This window comes from Pongo abelii, chromosome 11 (genome assembly GCF_028885655.2).
Source record: "Pongo abelii isolate AG06213 chromosome 11, NHGRI_mPonAbe1-v2.0_pri, whole genome shotgun sequence".
NCBI classification, from domain to species: domain Eukaryota; kingdom Metazoa; phylum Chordata; class Mammalia; order Primates; family Hominidae; genus Pongo; species Pongo abelii.
The window spans coordinates 98,742,270-98,761,850 of NC_071996.2; the positions used below are offsets into that span (position 1 = coordinate 98,742,270).

General features: G+C 38.6%; 1 protein-coding gene across 1 annotated transcript in view; it reads right to left on the reverse strand.

The window, feature by feature from the left end:
• The window catches only part of DNAH7 (dynein axonemal heavy chain 7), a 336,427-nt gene that overhangs the window by 7,450 nt on the left and 309,396 nt on the right, over window positions 1-19,581 (reverse strand). Inside the window, exons 62-63 of the mRNA XM_024243333.2 lie at window positions 4,659-4,811; window positions 2,872-3,049 (exon numbers count right to left, since the gene is read on the reverse strand). Coding sequence (XP_024099101.2) covers window positions 2,872-3,049; window positions 4,659-4,811 — 331 coding nt within the window. The remainder of the gene's footprint in view (window positions 1-2,871; window positions 3,050-4,658; window positions 4,812-19,581) is intronic.

A 19,581-nucleotide genomic window follows, 5' to 3' on the forward strand; every position in this document is an offset into this window, starting at 1 on the left:
GGTGCAGACAAACAAGGTCACTGCTCTTTTGGTATCTGTACTGTAGTGAGGGAGAGAGATAATAAAGAAAGAAACACATAAAATAATTACAGTCTGACTGATGCTTTGAAGTTAATAAGCAGAGTTGCAAGAGAGGATAATAAGGTGAAATGGGCGGCTCCAACAGATGGAAGTGGTGTTCCCAAGATCCCAAAGAGAAAAGAACATGAGCCGTTCTAGAAACTGTCAGGAGGTTAGCGTGACCTGAGCATAGTGGCACATGATGAGCTTGTACAGGTGGGCGGTGGCTAGAACACACCTGGCCTCATTGTCACCATAAGGGGTCTGGATTTTATTCAAACCACAAAGGGAAAAAACTTAGTTGTCTGGGTTTTCAATGGAGACCAAAGGCTGATATTATCCATTTTCATTTTTTAAAAAAGTTCTGTGGCTTCTATACAAATTAAGGGCAATAAGTGGGTAATGACAGTAGGGAGACAGGATAAAGGCTAGAGGAGAAGGCAAGATAAAAATGGTGGTGGGGCCAGGTGCAGTGGCTCATGCCTGTACTCCCAGCACTTTGGGAGCCCAAGGTGAGTGGATTCCTTGAGCTCAGGAGACCGAGACCAGCCTGGACAACACAGGGAGACCCTGTCTATACAAAAAAATGAAAAAATTAGCTGGGCATGGTGGTGCACGCCTCTGGTCTCAGCTACTCAGGAGGCTGAGTGGGAGGATCACTTGGACCCAGGAGGTCAAGGCTGCAGTAAGTCGAGATCATGCCACTACACTGTAGGCGGGGTGACAAAGTGAGACCCTATCTGAAAAAAAAAAAAAAAAAAAATTGTGGTGGCAGTAGGATTGTAGGTGAGCAACTGCCCTTGATAGGAACAGATGAGGGAGCAGAAGAACGAAGAGTTCCTGGGTTTCTGTCTGGATGGTGGTGCCATTTATTGAAATGACTCATTTTACATATTCAGGAGATACCAAAGTGTAGATTTCAGGTTGGCAATTGGATATGGAGGTCTGATCTTAGAGGAAAGATCTAGATTGAAGATTCAGAGATTTACATTTGGAGGACATAAGTAAAGAGTTAATGTTTAAAGATATAAAAAAGAATAAGGTCACTTGGGGTAGGATGCTATCAAAAAAGTGAAATAGTCCCAGGACTGAGTCCTTGGAAACTCTAATATTAGGGGAGCCTAAACCAGCCAACCAGCATGAATATGGCCAATGATATAAGGAAAATCAGGAGAGGGTGATGTCCTGGAAACAAAGAGAGAAGCATGTCTCTAGAAAGATGAAGATGGCAACTGGTAAAAATCACTAAGAGGTTAAGATGAAGACAGAAGAGAATTCATGGGATTTGTCAACATGGAAGTCATCACTAACTCTGAAAAGAACAGCATCAGTTGATTCGAGAGGATGAAAGGTAGATAGCAAATAGGAAGTGAGAACCTGCAGACAGCATGTAAAGACAATTCTTTTGAGAAATTTTGCTATACTGGTGAGCGGAGATACAGGACAGCAGCAGAGGGGGATGTAGAAAGACAATTGAAATGGTTGATTTAAGATGAGAGATTCTAGAGCATGTTGTAGGTTGACAGGAAATATCTATTAATAAGAGAGAAATAATTTATTCCTGAAAGAGAGGGCACAATTAAAGGAGCAAAGCCCTTGAGAAGGAAAAAGAAAATGGGATCTGGATTCCTCGAGGGTGCAGATGTTGACAAATGTATTGAGTCAGTGGTGCTAAAAGCTCTCTTCAGATGGCTTTTTTTTTTTTTTTTTCCATGAAGGATAAGGTGAGATGTGGGAGCAGAAGGAAGGGCAAAGAGGGCATAAGTGGTTGTTTTGAGAGGAGGAAAGCAAATATCCCCGGGAATAGTAGTGGGATTGCTTCATAGTGTTACAAACCATCTTGAGATTTGTGACCATCAATTTAAAATAAAACTTCTTGGCACAGTAATGTGATTATCATACACTGTTGTGATTACATATCTACTTGTTAGTGTCTCCCACCACAGTATAAATTAGTTGAGGGACAAGATCCTAAATTGTTCCCTGTTGGTATCTCCAGTGCCTGATAGAAGAGTGAGCCAGTGAATTCATCATTCAGTGATGAATAAGGAAGTTGTCTTCAACACACTAGTTAAAGCAGTACATATTAACAGTCACTTAGAGATTAATGTCATTTATATAAAGACAATTTTGATAAAATTCTGGAATCTGTAGCATTTAAAAAATAACTCTTATTTAAAATAGTGGCCTTGTCCACTAAATTTGAAATAAAACATCAGGGTAGTCATAAAGTGTAGACAATCATTAAGAAAATAAAGATTTCCTCACAATCTTTCAACCACAAAGCAAATGTTTCTATTAGCTATAAGTTTTGGAATGTTAAGCTATAAGTTTTGGAATGACAGGAAAGAATACATATTTTGGGATTCTACGAAGGTATACGCTTCAAGGGACCAGAAAAAACCTTCTTTTCAATGCCGTACATGTCAAGTCCCCACAGACAACATAAGATTATGGCTGATTATCCCATGTGCTGTTAATTTGATGATTACCTTCTTAACATTTTAGGAATAACTTCTAACTTATAAAATTTTGCAAAAAGTACAAAGGACATATATTCTTTATCCAGATTCATCTACTGTTATCATTTTCTTCCCCTATTTGCTTGATCATTCCCCCTCACCTCTTCTCTCTCTCTTTCCCCCTGGCTCACTCATTTGCTCTCTGTATCTCAATAATTTTTTCTCTGGCATTTAACGTAAATTACATTCATGTTTATTACTTTTTTAACAGCTGAGGAAAATAAGCCAGAATGTCATGTTTTTGTTCAGTGCCCAGATATGAGCCGACTCATTGTGTCCCTGCACTTACCATCCTCAGGAGGATGCTTGTATTCTTTGTCTTCCATCACTTCATAGTCAAACCCAAGAAGATCAATAGGAATTGTGTATTTCCTGGCATAGTTCTGCTGGGCACCGGTCAGGAAGGCTTGTGTGAAGAAGAAGCCAGAAAGCCAGAAGACTGGAGGAGGACCAACCTCGTACCATTGCTAGGGTGTAAAACACAAGTGGGCTAACAGTAGCACCTTTCAACCTTTTTTTTTGAGACAGGGTCTCTGGTTGCCCAGGCAGGGCTCAGGTGATCCTCTCACCTCAGCCTCCCAAGTAGTTGGGAATACAGGCACATACCACCATGCCTGGCTAATTTTTTTGTATTTTTAGTTGAGAAGTGGTTTTGCTATTTTGCCCAGGCTGGTCTTGAACTCCTAGACTCAAGCAGTATGCCTTCCTCAGCCTCCCAGAGTGCTGGGATTACAGGCATGAGCCACCATACCTAGCGAGCCTTTCAACTTTTGAATACAACACTACTTAATAAAATGTATCCAAAGACATTTATTGTCTTTTAGATAAACTAACAAATGACCTCTGAGGAATAACAAGCCATACCCTCAAGGTTTTAAAAACAGGTAGCATATTCGGTATTTGTCCTGACTTCAATTTCATATCTATCATATCAGCTTGGAAATAACAATGTGCATTAATGCAAACAAATGTCTTGTTTTATACATGCCCCATGATTCTTTCAGAAAGGCTCCCTACAATAGTGAATATCTAATATGCATTGTTACACAATATATCATGTTATATAGTTGAACAGAAGAAGAGATCCCCATAAAGTCTGGTCAGATGGTTATGTTTTTCACATTTTTTCTCTCTCTAATTAGTCATTAGTACCCAATAGAATGTTGCTTTGGAAGTTTTTCTTCCTACTTCACTAAAACACAGTAAAATTCAACATATAGGAACACAATATTGTACAAGGAATTCCTGGAAGAAGCAGGGTAGTGAGACCTTAAGGCCTTTAGAAATATCAAGATACTTTAGTTCTCTGTTCATAACATAGATTCTAATGGTGAGTCAGTTGAATACCAACTTTAACTAGATAGTAAATTAGAGAAGCCAATCTGAAGAAATGAGTTGGAAAAGCTTTTCCCTAAAAGAGCCCAAGGTATAACTTTATCCTTCAAAAACAATCTTAGTTCCTTAGTATTGACTGTACTATAACAAAAGGCCTGAATTATGAAAAGGGAATTTAACCATTTTTATCCCTGCAGAAATTTCTTCATAGGCAGCTTTTGACACATTATATACAGAATCTAGGAAATTAATCAATATTTCTAATAGGTATAGTTGTTAATAAGAACATAGTTAAGCACCAATATTACCAGACAATTAGTAGATACGCTTCTGCCCACTCAACATTTCCAAGACAATTAGCCATTGAGGTCATTACTGACTTGGGCTGAACCAGCAATCTAGTGATTCCATGACCTAGAAGCGCTGGGCAATGAAGCTATAATACCCCTCACTGGTAGCTTGACTGGCTTTCTAAGATGTTTTGCTGTAGGTATCTATTTTAATGTTAAATACTTAGTGGAAAAACCAACATAGCTAGATGTTTTCTGCCTTCATTTAGTACTAGCTTTTTGACAGTTCAGTGTAGCAGTTACATACATTATATGAAATATTAAGTAGTGGTGATTTGTGCCTGGGATGCACAGAAAAACTAGAGAGTAATACTCATTACATTAAGCATTCTGATGAAGAAAATGAAACCAGGAGAAACTTAACAATATATGATCATTTAGATGAACTTACCTGCAAGAATTTTAGTCTTGCAAGGAAGTCATTCACATAGCTGCCAAGTGGTTTAAGGCTTGGGTAGGATTTACCCATCCACATTTCTGGAATTTTGACATTCAAAATGCTGCTAACCACTTCTTCAAGATCTGTAGACATGACTACAAGCCCCTGAAACACATTTAACCTTGGTTAATATAATAGTATAGATTATGATAGACTATAAGCAACCACCTTTTAAATACCTTCTTCACGATTATCCTTTGTTCACATTGTGATTAGTTAAGGTTGAGTAATACAGGAAAAAAAAAAAAAAAGTGAAGATATTTGTTTTTCCTTATAAGTAGGCCAGGGAGTCTTTGAATTATTCCTTAGAAAAATATTAACAATTTTAATCTAACCATTTTTTTTTTCTTTTTTGAGATGGGATCTTTCTCTATTGCCCAGGCTGGAATGCAGTGGTGGGATCATGGCTCAATGCAACCTCGACCTTCTGGGCTCAATAAATCCTTCCACCTCAGGCTCCCAAGAAACTGGGACTACAGACATGCATCACCACACCCGACTGATTTTTTACTTTAAAAATTTTTTTGTATAGGAAGCCAGGCAAGGTGGCTCATGCCTGTAATCCTAGGACTTTGGGGCCGAGGCAGGTGAATCACTTGAGCTCAGGAGTTGAAGACTAGACTGGGCCACATGGCGAAACCTCATCTCCACAAAAAATACAAAAATTCACTGGGTGTGGTGGTGCATGCCTGTAGTCCCAGTGACTTGGGGGCTGAGGCAAGAGGATCACTTGAACCTGGGAGGTCGAGGCTGCAGTGAGCCAAGATTGTGCCACTGCACTCCAGCCTGGGTGACAAAGTGAGACTCTGTCTCAAAAAAAAAAAAAAAAGTTGTAGAGATGGGGTCTCACTATATTGCCCATGCTGGTCTCAAACTCCTGGCCTCGAGCAATCCTCCTGTCTCGACCTCCCGAAGTGCTGGGATTAAAGGCATGAGCCACTGCACCTGCACCTGAGCTAACCAAGTTTTAATAGAAAAATCTTAATCAATACTTGGCTACTTGCTAGCTATTAAATCACAGACTAACTTTGACTTAGTTTACTGTCTATTAAGTGAAGAAGTAATACAGTTCTATACTGCATTCTGAAAAGGATGGTGATAAATATAAAATTAGAAAAATTACATAAAATGCTTTGAAAAGTTAAAATGTCCTGGAATTGAATTATGAAGTCTAGTTGACCATTTCCCATTTTGAATGACTGATGCACGGATGTTAAAACTTTGAAGGCCCTGATAATTCCTGCTTATTTGACTTTTAACTGGGCCAGTTGCTATTATTCATTTCTGTCTTTCCTATAGTTGAAAATATTATTCCAACTAACATAGGGAGAAGATTTGGGAGTAAATTTGATGTACTAAATACACACATTTCATTTGCCGCCTTCTCAAAACCCCACTAAAACAGCAGTAAAGGAATTTACTTTTTAAAGACATAAGCCCCCAAGTGTAGAAACAAAGAGGGGAAGGGAAAATGACAACACAATTGTGGGAGCCAGAAAGCATATGGACTGCTGGTAGTAGATTTAGCATACAGAAGAAACCTGATCCTAAATTGGCAGGGGGAAAAGCTAAGAATCAACTAGACATACACTGCACAATACCCCTAAATCTTGGGAATGAATGTCATAGATACTTCTGAAAGTGGGGAGAGGAGGGCAGTGTTAAAGATCATTAAAACTTGGTTTAAAAAACAGAATCCTAGATTTTCCTCCCCCACCTCACAAACTGTGCATTGCCTACCTTGAATATAATCTGGAGAGGAAAATGCAGAAATCCCTAGAGCGGGAAATGCCAGGCCCTGTTAGGGCCAAAGTTACCATACTGAAATCAGGGGGATTAAGTGAATGCATGAATACTGGATGCTGAGATTCCCTGGAGCTTCTTTTGCCTTTTAGTTCCCAGAATACTAGAGCCAGCCCTTTATCTTCCAGGAAGGACACAAGAAGAAAGTCAAGAAGAAATACATAATCATGCTGAATGTTTCTTAAACAGCCTAGCCAGGTAACACTACATTGAAGACCACAGTCAACAATCACCAGTATTCTTATTGTGTTCATTCAACATGATAATGCCACATTCTTAAACATAAGTAGACAACCCCAAATTATTAGATATCAGAAGAGGCTTCTAACATGTAAAGTTTTTCAATTATGCATTCAACTTCTAAACACAAAAAATATTCTGATTTTTTTGTTTCTTCTTGTATCAATTTGGTAACATATGTTTTCCCAAGAATTTGTCTATTTCATTTACATTTTAAAATGTATTTACATTTTAAATGTATTGGCATAGGAATGTTTGAGAAGGGAGGCAGAGCAAGATGGCCAATAGAAGCCTCCACAAATCATCCTCCCTGCAGGAACACCAAATTTAACAACTATCTACACAAAAAAGCAACTTGATAAGAACCAAAAATCAGGTGAATGACCACAGTACCCAGTTTTAACTTTAATCACTGAAAGAGGCACTGAAGAGGGCAGGAAAGACAGTCTTGAATTGCTGATGCCAACCCTCCTCCATCACCTGGCAGTGGCGGTGTGGCACTGAGAATCTGTCGCTTGTGGGAGGGACAGCACAGTGATTGAGACTGTACTGGAACTCAGTGCTTTCCTGTCACAGAAGATAGCAACACCAGGAAGAGCTCAGCTGATGCCTATGAAAGAAGCATTTAGACCAACCCTAACTACAGGGGAAACACACATACCAGCAGTTGGAACATGAGTTTCAGCAAGCCTTGCCACCACCAGCTAAAGTGCTCTGGGGTTCTAAACAAACTTGAAAGGCAGTCTAGGCCACAGGGACAACAATTCCTAGGCAGGGCCTAGTCCTGTGCTAGACTTGGAGCTAGTGGCTTGCGGGGGGCATGCCATCTAGTGAGACACCTGCCAGGGTGGTTAACAGAGTGCTTGCACCACCCCTTCCCCAATCCCAGGCAGCACAGCTTGCAGCTCCAGGAGAGACTACTTCCTACTGCTTGAGGAGAGGAGAGGAGAGGGAAGAGTAAAGAGGACTTTGTCTTGCAACTTGGGGCCAGTTTGGCCACAGTAGGATGGGGCACCGGGAACAGTCCTGGGGCCCACATTCTAAGCCCTGGCTCCTGGACAATATTTTTAGACACATATTTGGTCATAAAGGAACCTGCACTCTTGAAGGGAAGTGTCCACTCCTGGTGGGATTCATCACCTGCTGACTAAGGAGCTCTTGGGCCCTGAATAATAAGCAGCAGTAGCCAGGTAGTACACACCACGGGCCTTGAGTGAGACTCAGTGCCATGCTGGCTTCAGGTGTGACCCTGCACGTTCCCACCTTCGTGGCTACCAGGAGAGATTCTTTTTTGAGGAAAGCACAGGGAAGAGTAAAGGGGGCTTTGACTTGCAGCTTAGGTACCAGCTTGACTGCTACAGTGGGGTATGCACCAAGAGGGCTCCTAGGGTCCCCAATTCCAGGCCTTGGCTCCTGGATGGCATTTCTGGAAAGGAGTTCAAGACTAGCCTGCAACATGGTGAAACCCCGTCTCTACAAAAAATACAAAAATTAGCTGGGTGTTGGTGGTGCAGGTCTTTAGTCCCAGCTACTTGGGGGGCTGAGGCAAGAGGATCACTTGAACCTGGCAGGTTGAGGCTGCAGTGAGCCAAGATTGTGCCGCTGCACTCCAGCCTGATTGACAAAGTGAGACCCTGTCTTAAAAAAAATTGTAGAGATGGTGTCTCACTATGTTGACCATGCTGCTCTCCCAACTCCTGGCCTCAAGCAATCCTCCTGTCTCAGCCTCACAAAGTGCTGGGATTATAGGTGTGAGCCATTGCACCTGCACCTGATCTAACCAAATTTTAATAGAAAAATCTTCTTAATCAATACTTGGCTACTTGCTAGCTATTAAATTACAGACTAACTTTGGCAACATTCACCACAAGGTGGCTAAAGACCCCTTGGGACTTAAGTAAGATCAGCAGTAGCCTGGCAGTATTCCCTGTGAACCTGTGGTGATGGCAGCTACAGGAAGAAGAAGACAACACAACTGTTTTTGAGAATAGCTTTGTCTTGTGGTTTGGGTGCCAGCTCAGCAGCAGTAGAACACAGCACCAGGTGAATTCTTAAGGTTTCAGGCTGTAGGCTCTGACTCCCAGACAGCATCTCTGGACTCGTACAGGGCCCAGGGAAACTGACTGCTGTGAAAGGAAGGACACAAGCCTGGTTGGCTTTGCCACCTGCTAATTGTAGAGCCCCAAGGCCTTGAGCAAACATAGATAGTAGCTAGGGAGTGGGTACAACAGGCCTTGGATGAGACCCAGTGCTGTGCTGGTTTCAGGTCTGACCCAGCGCAGTCTCAATGTTGGTGGCCATATGGGTGCTTTTGTCACCCCTCCCCCAGCTTCAAGCAGCTCAGCACAGAGAGAGAGTTCATGTGTTTATGAGAAACAAAGGGAAGACAACAAGACACTTTCCCTTGTAATTTAGAGAAGTCTTCTGAACCTTATCCAAGACCACCAAGGCAGTATCTCTATGAGCCTGAAAGAGCTACAGTGTTACTGGGTTTCTAGTGCCCCCTAAAGCAGATACAGCTGCAGTGACCAAAAACTTAGATCACAACATCCAAGTCCCTTCAAATATCTGGAAAGCCTTCCCAAGAAGCATGGGTACATACAAGCCCAGACTGCAAAGACTACACTAAAAACTTATCGGTGCCCACATACTGACAAACATCCACAAGCATCAAGACCATCTAGGATACTGAATAGTGTCTGGGTAGCAAAAAATAAAATAAAATAAAAAATAAGACCATTCAGAAAACATGACCTTACCAAATAAACTAAGGCACCAGTGACTAATCCTGGAGATACAGAGATATGTGACCTTTCAGACAGAGAATTCAAATAACCGTTTTGAGGAAATGCAAAAAAAAGATTCCAAATAACACCAAAAAGGAATACAGAATCCTATGAGATAAATTCACCAAAGAGATTGAGATTTTTAAAAAGAATCAAGCAGAAATTCTGGAGCTAAAAAATGCAATTAATATGCTGAAAAATGCATCAGAGTCTCTTAACAGCAGAACTAATCAAGCAGAAGAAACAACTAGTTAGCTAGAAGACTAGCTATTTGAAAATACACAGTAAGATGAGATAAAAGAAAAAAGAAGAAAGCACACCTACAAGATCTAGAAAATAGCCTTAAAAGAGCAAATCTAACACTTATTGGCCCTAAAGAAGAGGTAGAGAGAGATATATACAGGAAGAAAGTTTATTCAAGCAGTAGTAACAAAGGACTTCCTAAACCTAGAGAATGATATCAATATTCAAGTACAATAAGGTTATAGAACACCAAGCAGATTTAAGCCAAAAAAGACTACCTCAAGGCATTTAACAATCAAACTCCCAAAGGTAAAAATATAAAGAAAGGATCCTAAAAACAGTAAGATAAAAGAAACAACATACAATGGAGTTCCAATATGTCTGGCAGCAGACTTTTCACTGGAAAACTTATAGGCCATGTGAGAGGCATGGCATATTTAAAGTGCTGAAGGAACAAAACTTTTACCCTAGAATAGTATATCTGGTGAAAATATCCTTCAAATATAAAGGAGAAATAAAGAGACTTTCCCAAACAAACAAAAGCTGAGGGATTTCATCCACATCAGACTTGTTCTATAAGAAATACTAAAGGGTGTTCTACAACCTGAAAGAAAAGGATGTAAATGAGCAATAAGAAATTATCTGAAGGTATAAAACTCAGGGTAATACTAAGTTCACAGAAAAACAGAATATTATAACACTGTGTATTGTGTCTACTACTCATATCTTGAGGAGAAAGACTAAAAGATGAACAAATAAAAAATAATAACTACAACAACTTTTCAAGACACAGACAGTATAATAGGATATAAATAGGAAAAACAAAAAGTTAAAAAGCAGGAGGGATGAAGGTAAAGTGTAGAGTTTTTATTAGGTTTCTCTTTGCTTGTTTCTTTGTTTATGCAATCAGTTTTAAATTGTCATCAGTTTAAAATAATGGGTTACAAGATATTATTTGCAAGCCTCATGGTAACCTCAAATCAAAAAACATATAATAAATACACAAAAAATTAAAAAGCAAGAAGTTAAAACATACTACCAGAGAAAAATCACCTTCATTAAGAGGAGAGGAAGGAAAGGAGGAGAAAACCAGAAAATAACAAAATGGCGGGAGTAAGTACTTACTTATCAGTAATAACGTTGAATGTAAATGGACTAAACTTTTCAATCAAAACACATAGAGTGGCTGAATGAATTTTTTTAAAAAACAAGACTCAATGATCTGTTGCCCAGAAGAAACACACTTCACCTATAAAGATATATATAGACTGAAAATAAAAGGATAAAGATATTCCATGCCAATACAAACCATAAAAGAGCAGGAGTAGCTATACTTATATCAGACAAAATAGATTTCAAGACAAAAACTACAAAAAGAGACCAAGAAGGCCATTATATAATGATAAAGTGGTCAATTCAGCAAGAGGATATAACAATTTTAAATACATATGCACCCAACACTGGAAAACCAAGATATATAAAGCAACTATTACAGCCAAAGAGAGACACAGACACCAATAAAAATAGTAGCTGGAGACTTCAGCACCCTACTTTCAGCACTGGACAGACCATCCAGACAGAAAATCAACAAAGAAACATCAGACTTAAACTGCACCGCAGACCAAATGGTCCTAATAGATACTTACAGAACATCTCATCCGGTGGCTGCAGAATACACATGCTTCTACTCAGCACGTGGATTGTTCACATGTTAGGCCACAAAAAAAGTTTCAAAATATCCAAAAAAATGAAATAATATCAAGTATCTTCTCTGACTACATGGAATAAAACAAGAAATCAATAACAAGAGGAATTCTGGAAACTATACAAATACATGGAAATTAAACAATATGCTCCTGAAGACCAGTGAATCAATGAAGAAATTAAAAAGGAAATTGAAAATTTTCTTGAGACACGTGATAATGGAAATACAACATGCAAAAACCTACAGGATACAGTGAAAACAGTAAGGTGGATGTTTATAGTTATAAGTGCCTACATCAAAAAAGTAGAAAAACTTCAAATAAACTACCTAATGATATATCTTAAAGAACTAGCAAAGCAAGAGCAAACCAACCCAAAATTAATATAAGAAAAGAAATAATAAAAATCAGAGCAGAAAAAATGAAATGAAGTACATAATCAACAAAATGAAAAGTTGGTTTTATGAAAAGATAAACAAAATCAACAAACCTTCAGCCACACTAAGAAAATAAAAGAGAGAAGACCCAAATAAATAAAATCAGAGATGAAAAAAGAGACATTACAATAGATGCCACATAAATTCAAAGGATCATTAGTGGCTACTATTAGCAATTTATTTTACCAATAAACTGGAAAACCTAGAAGAAATGGAGAAATTCCTAGAAATATACAACCTACCAGGATTGGACCATGAGGATATCCAAAAACTGAACAGACCAATATCAAGTAATAAGATCAAAACCATAATAAAGGGTCTCCCAGCAAAGAAAAGCCCAGGACCTGATAGCTTAGAATTCAGTATTGAATTCTACCAAACATTTAAAGAAGAATTAATACCAATCCTACTCAAGCTATTCTGAAAAATAGAGGTGGAGGGAATAATTACAAACTTATTCCATGAGGCCTGTATTACTTTTACCAAAACCAGACAAAGACATATCAAACAAAGAAAACTACAGGAAAGAAATCTACAGGCCAATGTTACTGATGAACACTGATGCAAAAATCTTGAACAAAATACTAGCAAACTGAATTCAACAATACATTCATCATGATCAAGTGGGATTTATCCCAAGAATGCAAGAATGATTCAACACACAGAAATTAGTCAATGTGATACATCATATCAACAGAATGAAGGACAAAAACTATATAATAATTTCAATTGATACTGAAAAAGCATTTGATAAAATTCAACATCCCTTAATGATTAAAAAAAAACTTTAAAAACCGGGTATAGAAAGAACATAAATCAACTTAATAAAAGCCATATATGACAGACCCACAGCTGGTATCATACTGCATGGAGAAAAACTGATAGCCTTTCCTCTTAGATGTGGAACATAACAAGGATGTCCACTTTCACAACTGTTATCAACATAGTACTGGAAGTCCTAGTCAGAGCAATCAGACAAGAGAAAGAAATAAAGCACATCCAAATTAGAAAGGAAGAAATTAACTTATCCTTGTGTGCAGTTGATATGATCTTATATTTGGAAAAACCTAAAGACTCCACCAAAAATACTATTAGAATTGATAAACAAATTCAGTAAAGTTACAGGATATAAAATCAACATACAAAAATTAGTAGCATCTCTATATGCCAAGAGTGAACAATCTGGAAAAGAAATCAAGAAATCAAGAATCCCATTTACAATAGCTACAAAAAGATAAAATACCTAGGACTTAACCAAAGAAGTAAAAAGACCTCTATGATAAAAACTGTAAAACACTGGTGAAAGAAATTGAAGAGGACACAGTAAAATGGAAAGATATTCCATGTCAATGGATTGGAAGAATCAATATTGTTAAAATGTCCATCCTACCAAAAGCAGTCTATAGATTCAGTGCAACCCCCATCAAAATACCTATGACATTCTTTATAGAAATAGAAAAAAAACCCTAAAACTTATATGGAACCACATAAGACCCAGAATAGCCAAAGCTATCCTGAGCAAAATGATCAAAACTGGAGGAATCACATTACCTGATTTCAAATTATACTACAGAGCTATAATAAACAAAACAGCATGGTAGTGGACTAAAAACAGACACACAGCCCAATAGAACAGAAGAGAGAACCTATAGATAAATCCATACATCTACAGTGAACTCATTTTTGACAAAGTTGCCAAGAACATACTTTAGTTGACAGTCTCTTCAATAAATGGTGCTTGGAAATCTGGATATTCATATGCAGAAAAGTGAAACCAGACCCCCATCTTGCCATATTAAAAAAATTAAAATGGATTAAAGGCTTAAATCGAAGACCTCAAACTATGAATCTACTCTGAGGAAACACTGAAGAAATTCTCCAGGACCTTGGATTGGGCAAAGATTCCTTGAGTAATACTCCACAGGCACAGGCAAACAAAGCAAAAGTAGACAAATGGGATCACACCAGTTAAAAAGCTTGTACATAGCAAAAGAAGCAATCAATAAAATGAACAGAGAACACAGAGAATGGGAGAAAATATTTGCAAACTACCTATCTGATGAGAGATTAAGAACCAGAATATATAAGATGGTCAAACAACTCTGTAGGAAAAACTCTAATAATCCAATTTTAACATGGGCAAAAGATCTGAATAGACATTTCTCAAAAGAATACAAATAGCAAAAAGGCATATGGAAAGGTGCTCAATGTCACTGATCATCAGAGAAACCCAAATCAAAACTACAATAGATATCATCTCACCCCAGTTAAAATGGCTTATATCCAAAAGACAGACAATAACAAATGCCGGTGAGAATGTGGAGAAAAGGGAACGCTTGTACACTGTTGGTGGGAATGTAAATTAGCACAACCACTGTGAACAGTTTGGAGGTTCCTTAAAAAACTAAAACGAGAGCTACCATATGATCCAGCAATCCTACTGCTATATATACCCAAAAGAAAGGAAATCAGTATATTGAAGATATATCTGCACTCCCATGTTTATTGCCACACTACTCACAATAGCCAAGATATGAAAGCAACCTGTGTCCATCAACAAAGGAACAGATGAAGAAAACGTGGCACTTATACACAACAGTGTACTATTCAGTCATAAAAAGAATGAGATCCTGTCATTTGCAACAAAATGGATGGAACCAGAGATCATTATGTTAAGCGAAAAAAGCCGGGCACTAAAAGACAAACTTTGCATGTTCTCATTTAATTTGTGGGAGCTAATTTTTTTTTTTTTTTTTTTTTGAGACGGAGTCTTGCTCTGTCACCCAGGCTGGAGGGCAGTGGCACAATCTTGGCTCACTGCAACCTCCGCCTCCCTGGTTCAAGCAATCCGCCTGCCTCAGCCTTCCAAATAGCTGGGATTACAGGCATCTCCCACCATGCTCGGCCAATTTTTGTATTTTTAGTAGAGACGGGGTTTCGCCCTGTTGGCCAGGCTGGTCTCAAACTCCTCACCTCAGGTGATCCACTGGCCTCCGTGTCCCAAAGTGCTGGGATTACAGGCGTGAGCTACCATGCGCAGGCCATGGAAGCTAAATATTAAAACAATTGAACTTGTGGAGTTAGAGAGTAGAATGATGGCTACCAGATGCTGGGTAGCGTAGTGGTAGGTAGGGTTAATAGTAGGGATGGTTAATGAATATTTTAAAAAATGAAAGAATGAAGGAGATCTAGTATTTGATGGCACAACAGAGTGACTACAGTCAATAATTTAATTCCACATTTAAAAATAACTAAAAGAGAATAATTCATTGTTTATAACACAAAGGATCCATGTTTGAGGTGACTGATACCCCATTTACCCTGATGTGATTATTATTCATTGTATGCCTGTATGAAAATATCTCATGTATCCCATAAATATATACATCTACTATATAACCACAAAAATAAGAAATAAATAAGTAAAATATATTGGCATAATGTTTTCATGATGTCTTCTTCAGATCTCTTAGACTATAGTGTCTATTTTGATTACTTCATTTCCATCGTTGATATTAGTTTTTGGTTACTTCTCTTTTTTTGCTTTGTCACTTCTATTAGTCTTAAAATAAGGACCATTTGGCTTTGTTGAGTCTATTATGTTTGTTTTCTATTTCATTAATTTGCCTTTATTTTATTATGCTTTTTGTTTTTCTAACATATATTTGAAGCTGCACTCTCCAATTTTTGGCATGTTGATATTTGTTCACTCTAATTTAATAGAAATTATTATTAAATTTTCATTTAAATTTTTTCTTTAAGCTGTGAGTTATTAAGAAGTGTTTTACTGAATTTCCAAATATATGGTTATTTCTCATTGGGCTTTTGTTGTTCATTTCTAGCTTAATTCCTCTCTGGATCAGGGAGTATAGTCTGATGATCTGAGACCTTTTAATTTATTGAGACTTGTTTTATAGTTTTTATATAGTCAATCTTTGTAAATGTTCCATGTTGATTTGAAAAGAAAAGTATATTATACTCTTGTGGGAATCAGTGTTCCATATACACCAATTAGCTCAATTTGTAAATGGAGTTGTTCGACACTTCTATACCTTTACTCCTCCTCCTCAAAATTTCCTCCTCCTTTTTTTGTTCAGTTTTAGCATTTAAAATTTATTTATTCTAGTACTGAACTTACATGATATTATTTTTCTTTTCTCTTAAGCCAAATAATTCACTTCTTTCAATCTTTCTTGTTTAATAATTAAATTAAAAATAGTTAAAGACTATAAATTTTCTTGGGTATAACTTCAGCTTTATCCCATAATTATAATGTGTAATTTCTTTTGTTTATTGTTTTACTTTTTAAAAACTGCCAACTAGTTTTTTATTTCATTTAAAAAGTAACACAGGACATTTTATAAAATGATTGCTCTGTATTCTTAAAAAATGTCAATATTATCAAAGATAAAGAAAGGCTGAGAAACTGTCTTGGAATAAAGAAGATAAAGAAACATGGCAACTGAATGAAATATTTGATCCTGGTCTGAAATCAGTGTCAGAATAGATTTTGCTAGAAAAGACAGAATTGGAATGATTGAAAAATTGAAATATTTGATTGGTGATTAGATAAAAATATTACATTTAGGTTTTTTCTTAAATTTGATAACTGTATTATGATATTGTAAAAGAATATTCTTGTTTTTGGAAAGTACACCTTAAAGTATGAAGAGATAAAGGGGTATAAGTAAGCACTATTCTCAAATAATTCAGAAAACATTTATATATGGGTATATATATTTATATCTTTAATATATATATTATATACTATATCTTTTATATGTATTATAAATATATATCTTTAAGATATATAGAGAGAAGCAGAGGCCAAATGATAAGGCAAATATGGCAAATTTAGGAGAATATAATTTTACAGAGAATATGCATATTTTTAAGAAATCACGAGGTGGAGCCAAGATGGCCAAATAGGAACAGCTCTGGTCTACAGCTCCCAGCGTGAGCGACACAGAAGATGGGTGATTTCTGCAGTTCCATCTGAGGTACTGGGTTCATTTCACTAGGGAGTGCCAGCCAGTGGGAACAGGACAGTGGGTGCAGCGCACCGTGCACAAGCCGAAGCAGGGCGAGGCATTGCCTCACTCGGGAAGCGCAAGGGGTCAGGAAGTTCCCTTTCCTAGTCAAAGAAAGGGGTGACAGATGGCACCTGGAAAATCGGGTCACTCCCACCCTAATACTGCACTTTTCCAACGGGCTTAAAAAATGGCACACCAGGAGATTATATCCCACACCTGGCTCAGAGGGTCCTACACCCACAGAGTCTCGCTGATTGCTGGCACAGCAGTCTGAGATCAAACTGCAAGGCGGCAGCGAGGCTGGGGGAGGGGCGCCCGCCATTGCCCAGGCTTGATTAGGTAAACAAAGCAGCCAGGAAGCTCGAACTGGGTGGAGCCCACCACAGCTCAAGGAGGCCTTCCTGCCTCTGTAGGCTCCACCTCTGGGGGCAGGGCACAGACAAACAAAAAGACAGCAGTAACCTCTGCAGACTTAAATGTCCCTGTCTGACAGCTTTGAAGAGAGTAGTGGTTCTCCCAGCACACAGCTGGAGATCTGAAAACAGCCAGACTGCCTCAAGTGGGTCCTTGACCCCCATGCAGCCTAACTGGGAGGCACCCCCAAGTAGGGGCAGACTGACACCTCACACGGCCGGGTACTCCTCTGAGACAAAACTTCCAGAGGAACAATCAGGCAGCAGCATTTGCGGTTCACCAATATCTGCTGTTCTACAGCCACCGCTGTTCTGCAGCCACCACTGCTGATACCCAGGCAAACATGGTCTGGAGTGGACCTCTAGCAAACTCCAACAGACCTGCAGCTGAGGGTCCTGTCTGTTAGAAGGGAAACTAACAAACAGAAAGGACATCCACACCAAAAACCCATCTGTACATCACCATCATCAAAGACCAAAAGTAGATAAAACCACAAAGATAGGGAAAAAACAGAGGAGAAAAACTGGAAACTCTAAAAAGCAGAGCGCCTCTTCTCCTCCAAAAGAATGCAGCTCCTCACCAGCAACGGAACAAAGCTGGACAGAGAATGACTTTGATGAGTTGAGAGAAGAAGGCTTCAGAAGATCAAACTACTCCAAGCTACAGGAGGAAATTCAAACCAATGGCAAAGAAGTTAAAAACTTTGAAAAAAAAATTAGACGAATGGATACCTAGAATACCCAACGCAGAGAAGTCCTTAAAGGAGCTGATGGAGCTGAAAACCAAGGCTCGAGAACTACGTGAAGAAAGCAGAAGCCTCTGGAGCCGATGCGATCAACTAGAAGAAAGGGTATCAGTGATGGAAGACGAAATGAATGAAATGAAGCAAGAAGGGAAGTTTAGAGAAAAAAGAATAAAAAGAAACAAACAAAGCCTCCAAGAAATATGAGACTATGTGAAAAGACCAAATCTACGTCTGATTGGTGTACCTGAAAGTGACGAGGAGAATGGAAGCAAGTTGGAAAACACTCTGCAGGATATTATCCAGGAGAACTTCCCCAATCTAGCAAGGCAGGCCAACATTCAGATTCAGGAAATACAGAGAACGCCACAAAGATACTCCTCGAGAAGAGCAACTCCAAGACACATAATTGTCAGATTCACCAAAGTTGAAATGAAGGAAAAAATGTTAAGGGCAGCCAGAGAGAAAGGTCAGGTTACCCCCAAAGGGAAGCCCATCAGACTAACAGCAGATCTCTCGGCAGAAACTCTACAAGCCAGAAGAGAGTGGGAGCCAATATTCACCATTCTTAAAGAAAAGAATTTTCAACCCAGAATTTCATATCCAGCCAAACTAAGCTTCATAAGAGAAGGAGAAATAAAATACTTTACAGACAGGCAAATGCTGAGAGATTTTGTCACCACCAGGCCTGCCCTAAAAGAGCTCCTGAAGGAAGCACTAAACGTGGAAAGGAACAACCGCTACCAGCCACTGCAAAAAAATGCCAAATTGTAAAGAACATCAAGGCTAGGAAGAAACTGCATCAACTAACGAGCAAAATAGCCAGCTAACATCATAATGACAGTACCAAATTCACACATAACAATATTAACTTTAAATGTAAATGGGCTGAATGCTCCAATTAAAAGACACAGACTGGCAAATTGGATAAAGAGTCAAGACCCATCAGTGTGCTGTATTCAGGAAACCCATCTCACGTGCAGAGACACACATAGGCTCAAAATAAAGGGATGGAGGAAGATCTACCAAGCAAATGGAAAACAAAAAAAGGCAGGGGTTGCAATCCTAGTCTCTGATAAAACAGACTTTAAACCAACAAAGATCAAAAGAGACAAAGAAGGCCATTACATAATGGTAAAGGGATCAATTCAACGAGAAGAGCTAACTATCCTAAATATATATGCACCCAATACAGGAGCACCCAGATTCATAAAGCAAGTCCTTAGTGACCTATGAAGAGACTTAGACTCCCACACAATAATAATGGGAGACTTTAACACCCCACTGTCAACATTAGACAGATCAACGAGAAAGTTAACAAGGATACCCAGGAATTGAACTCAGCTCTGCACCAAGCAGATCTAATAGACATCTACAGAACTCTCCACCCCAAATCAACAGAATATACATTTTTTTCAGCACCACACCACACCTATTCCAAAATTGAGCACATAGTTGGAAGTAAAGCTCTCCT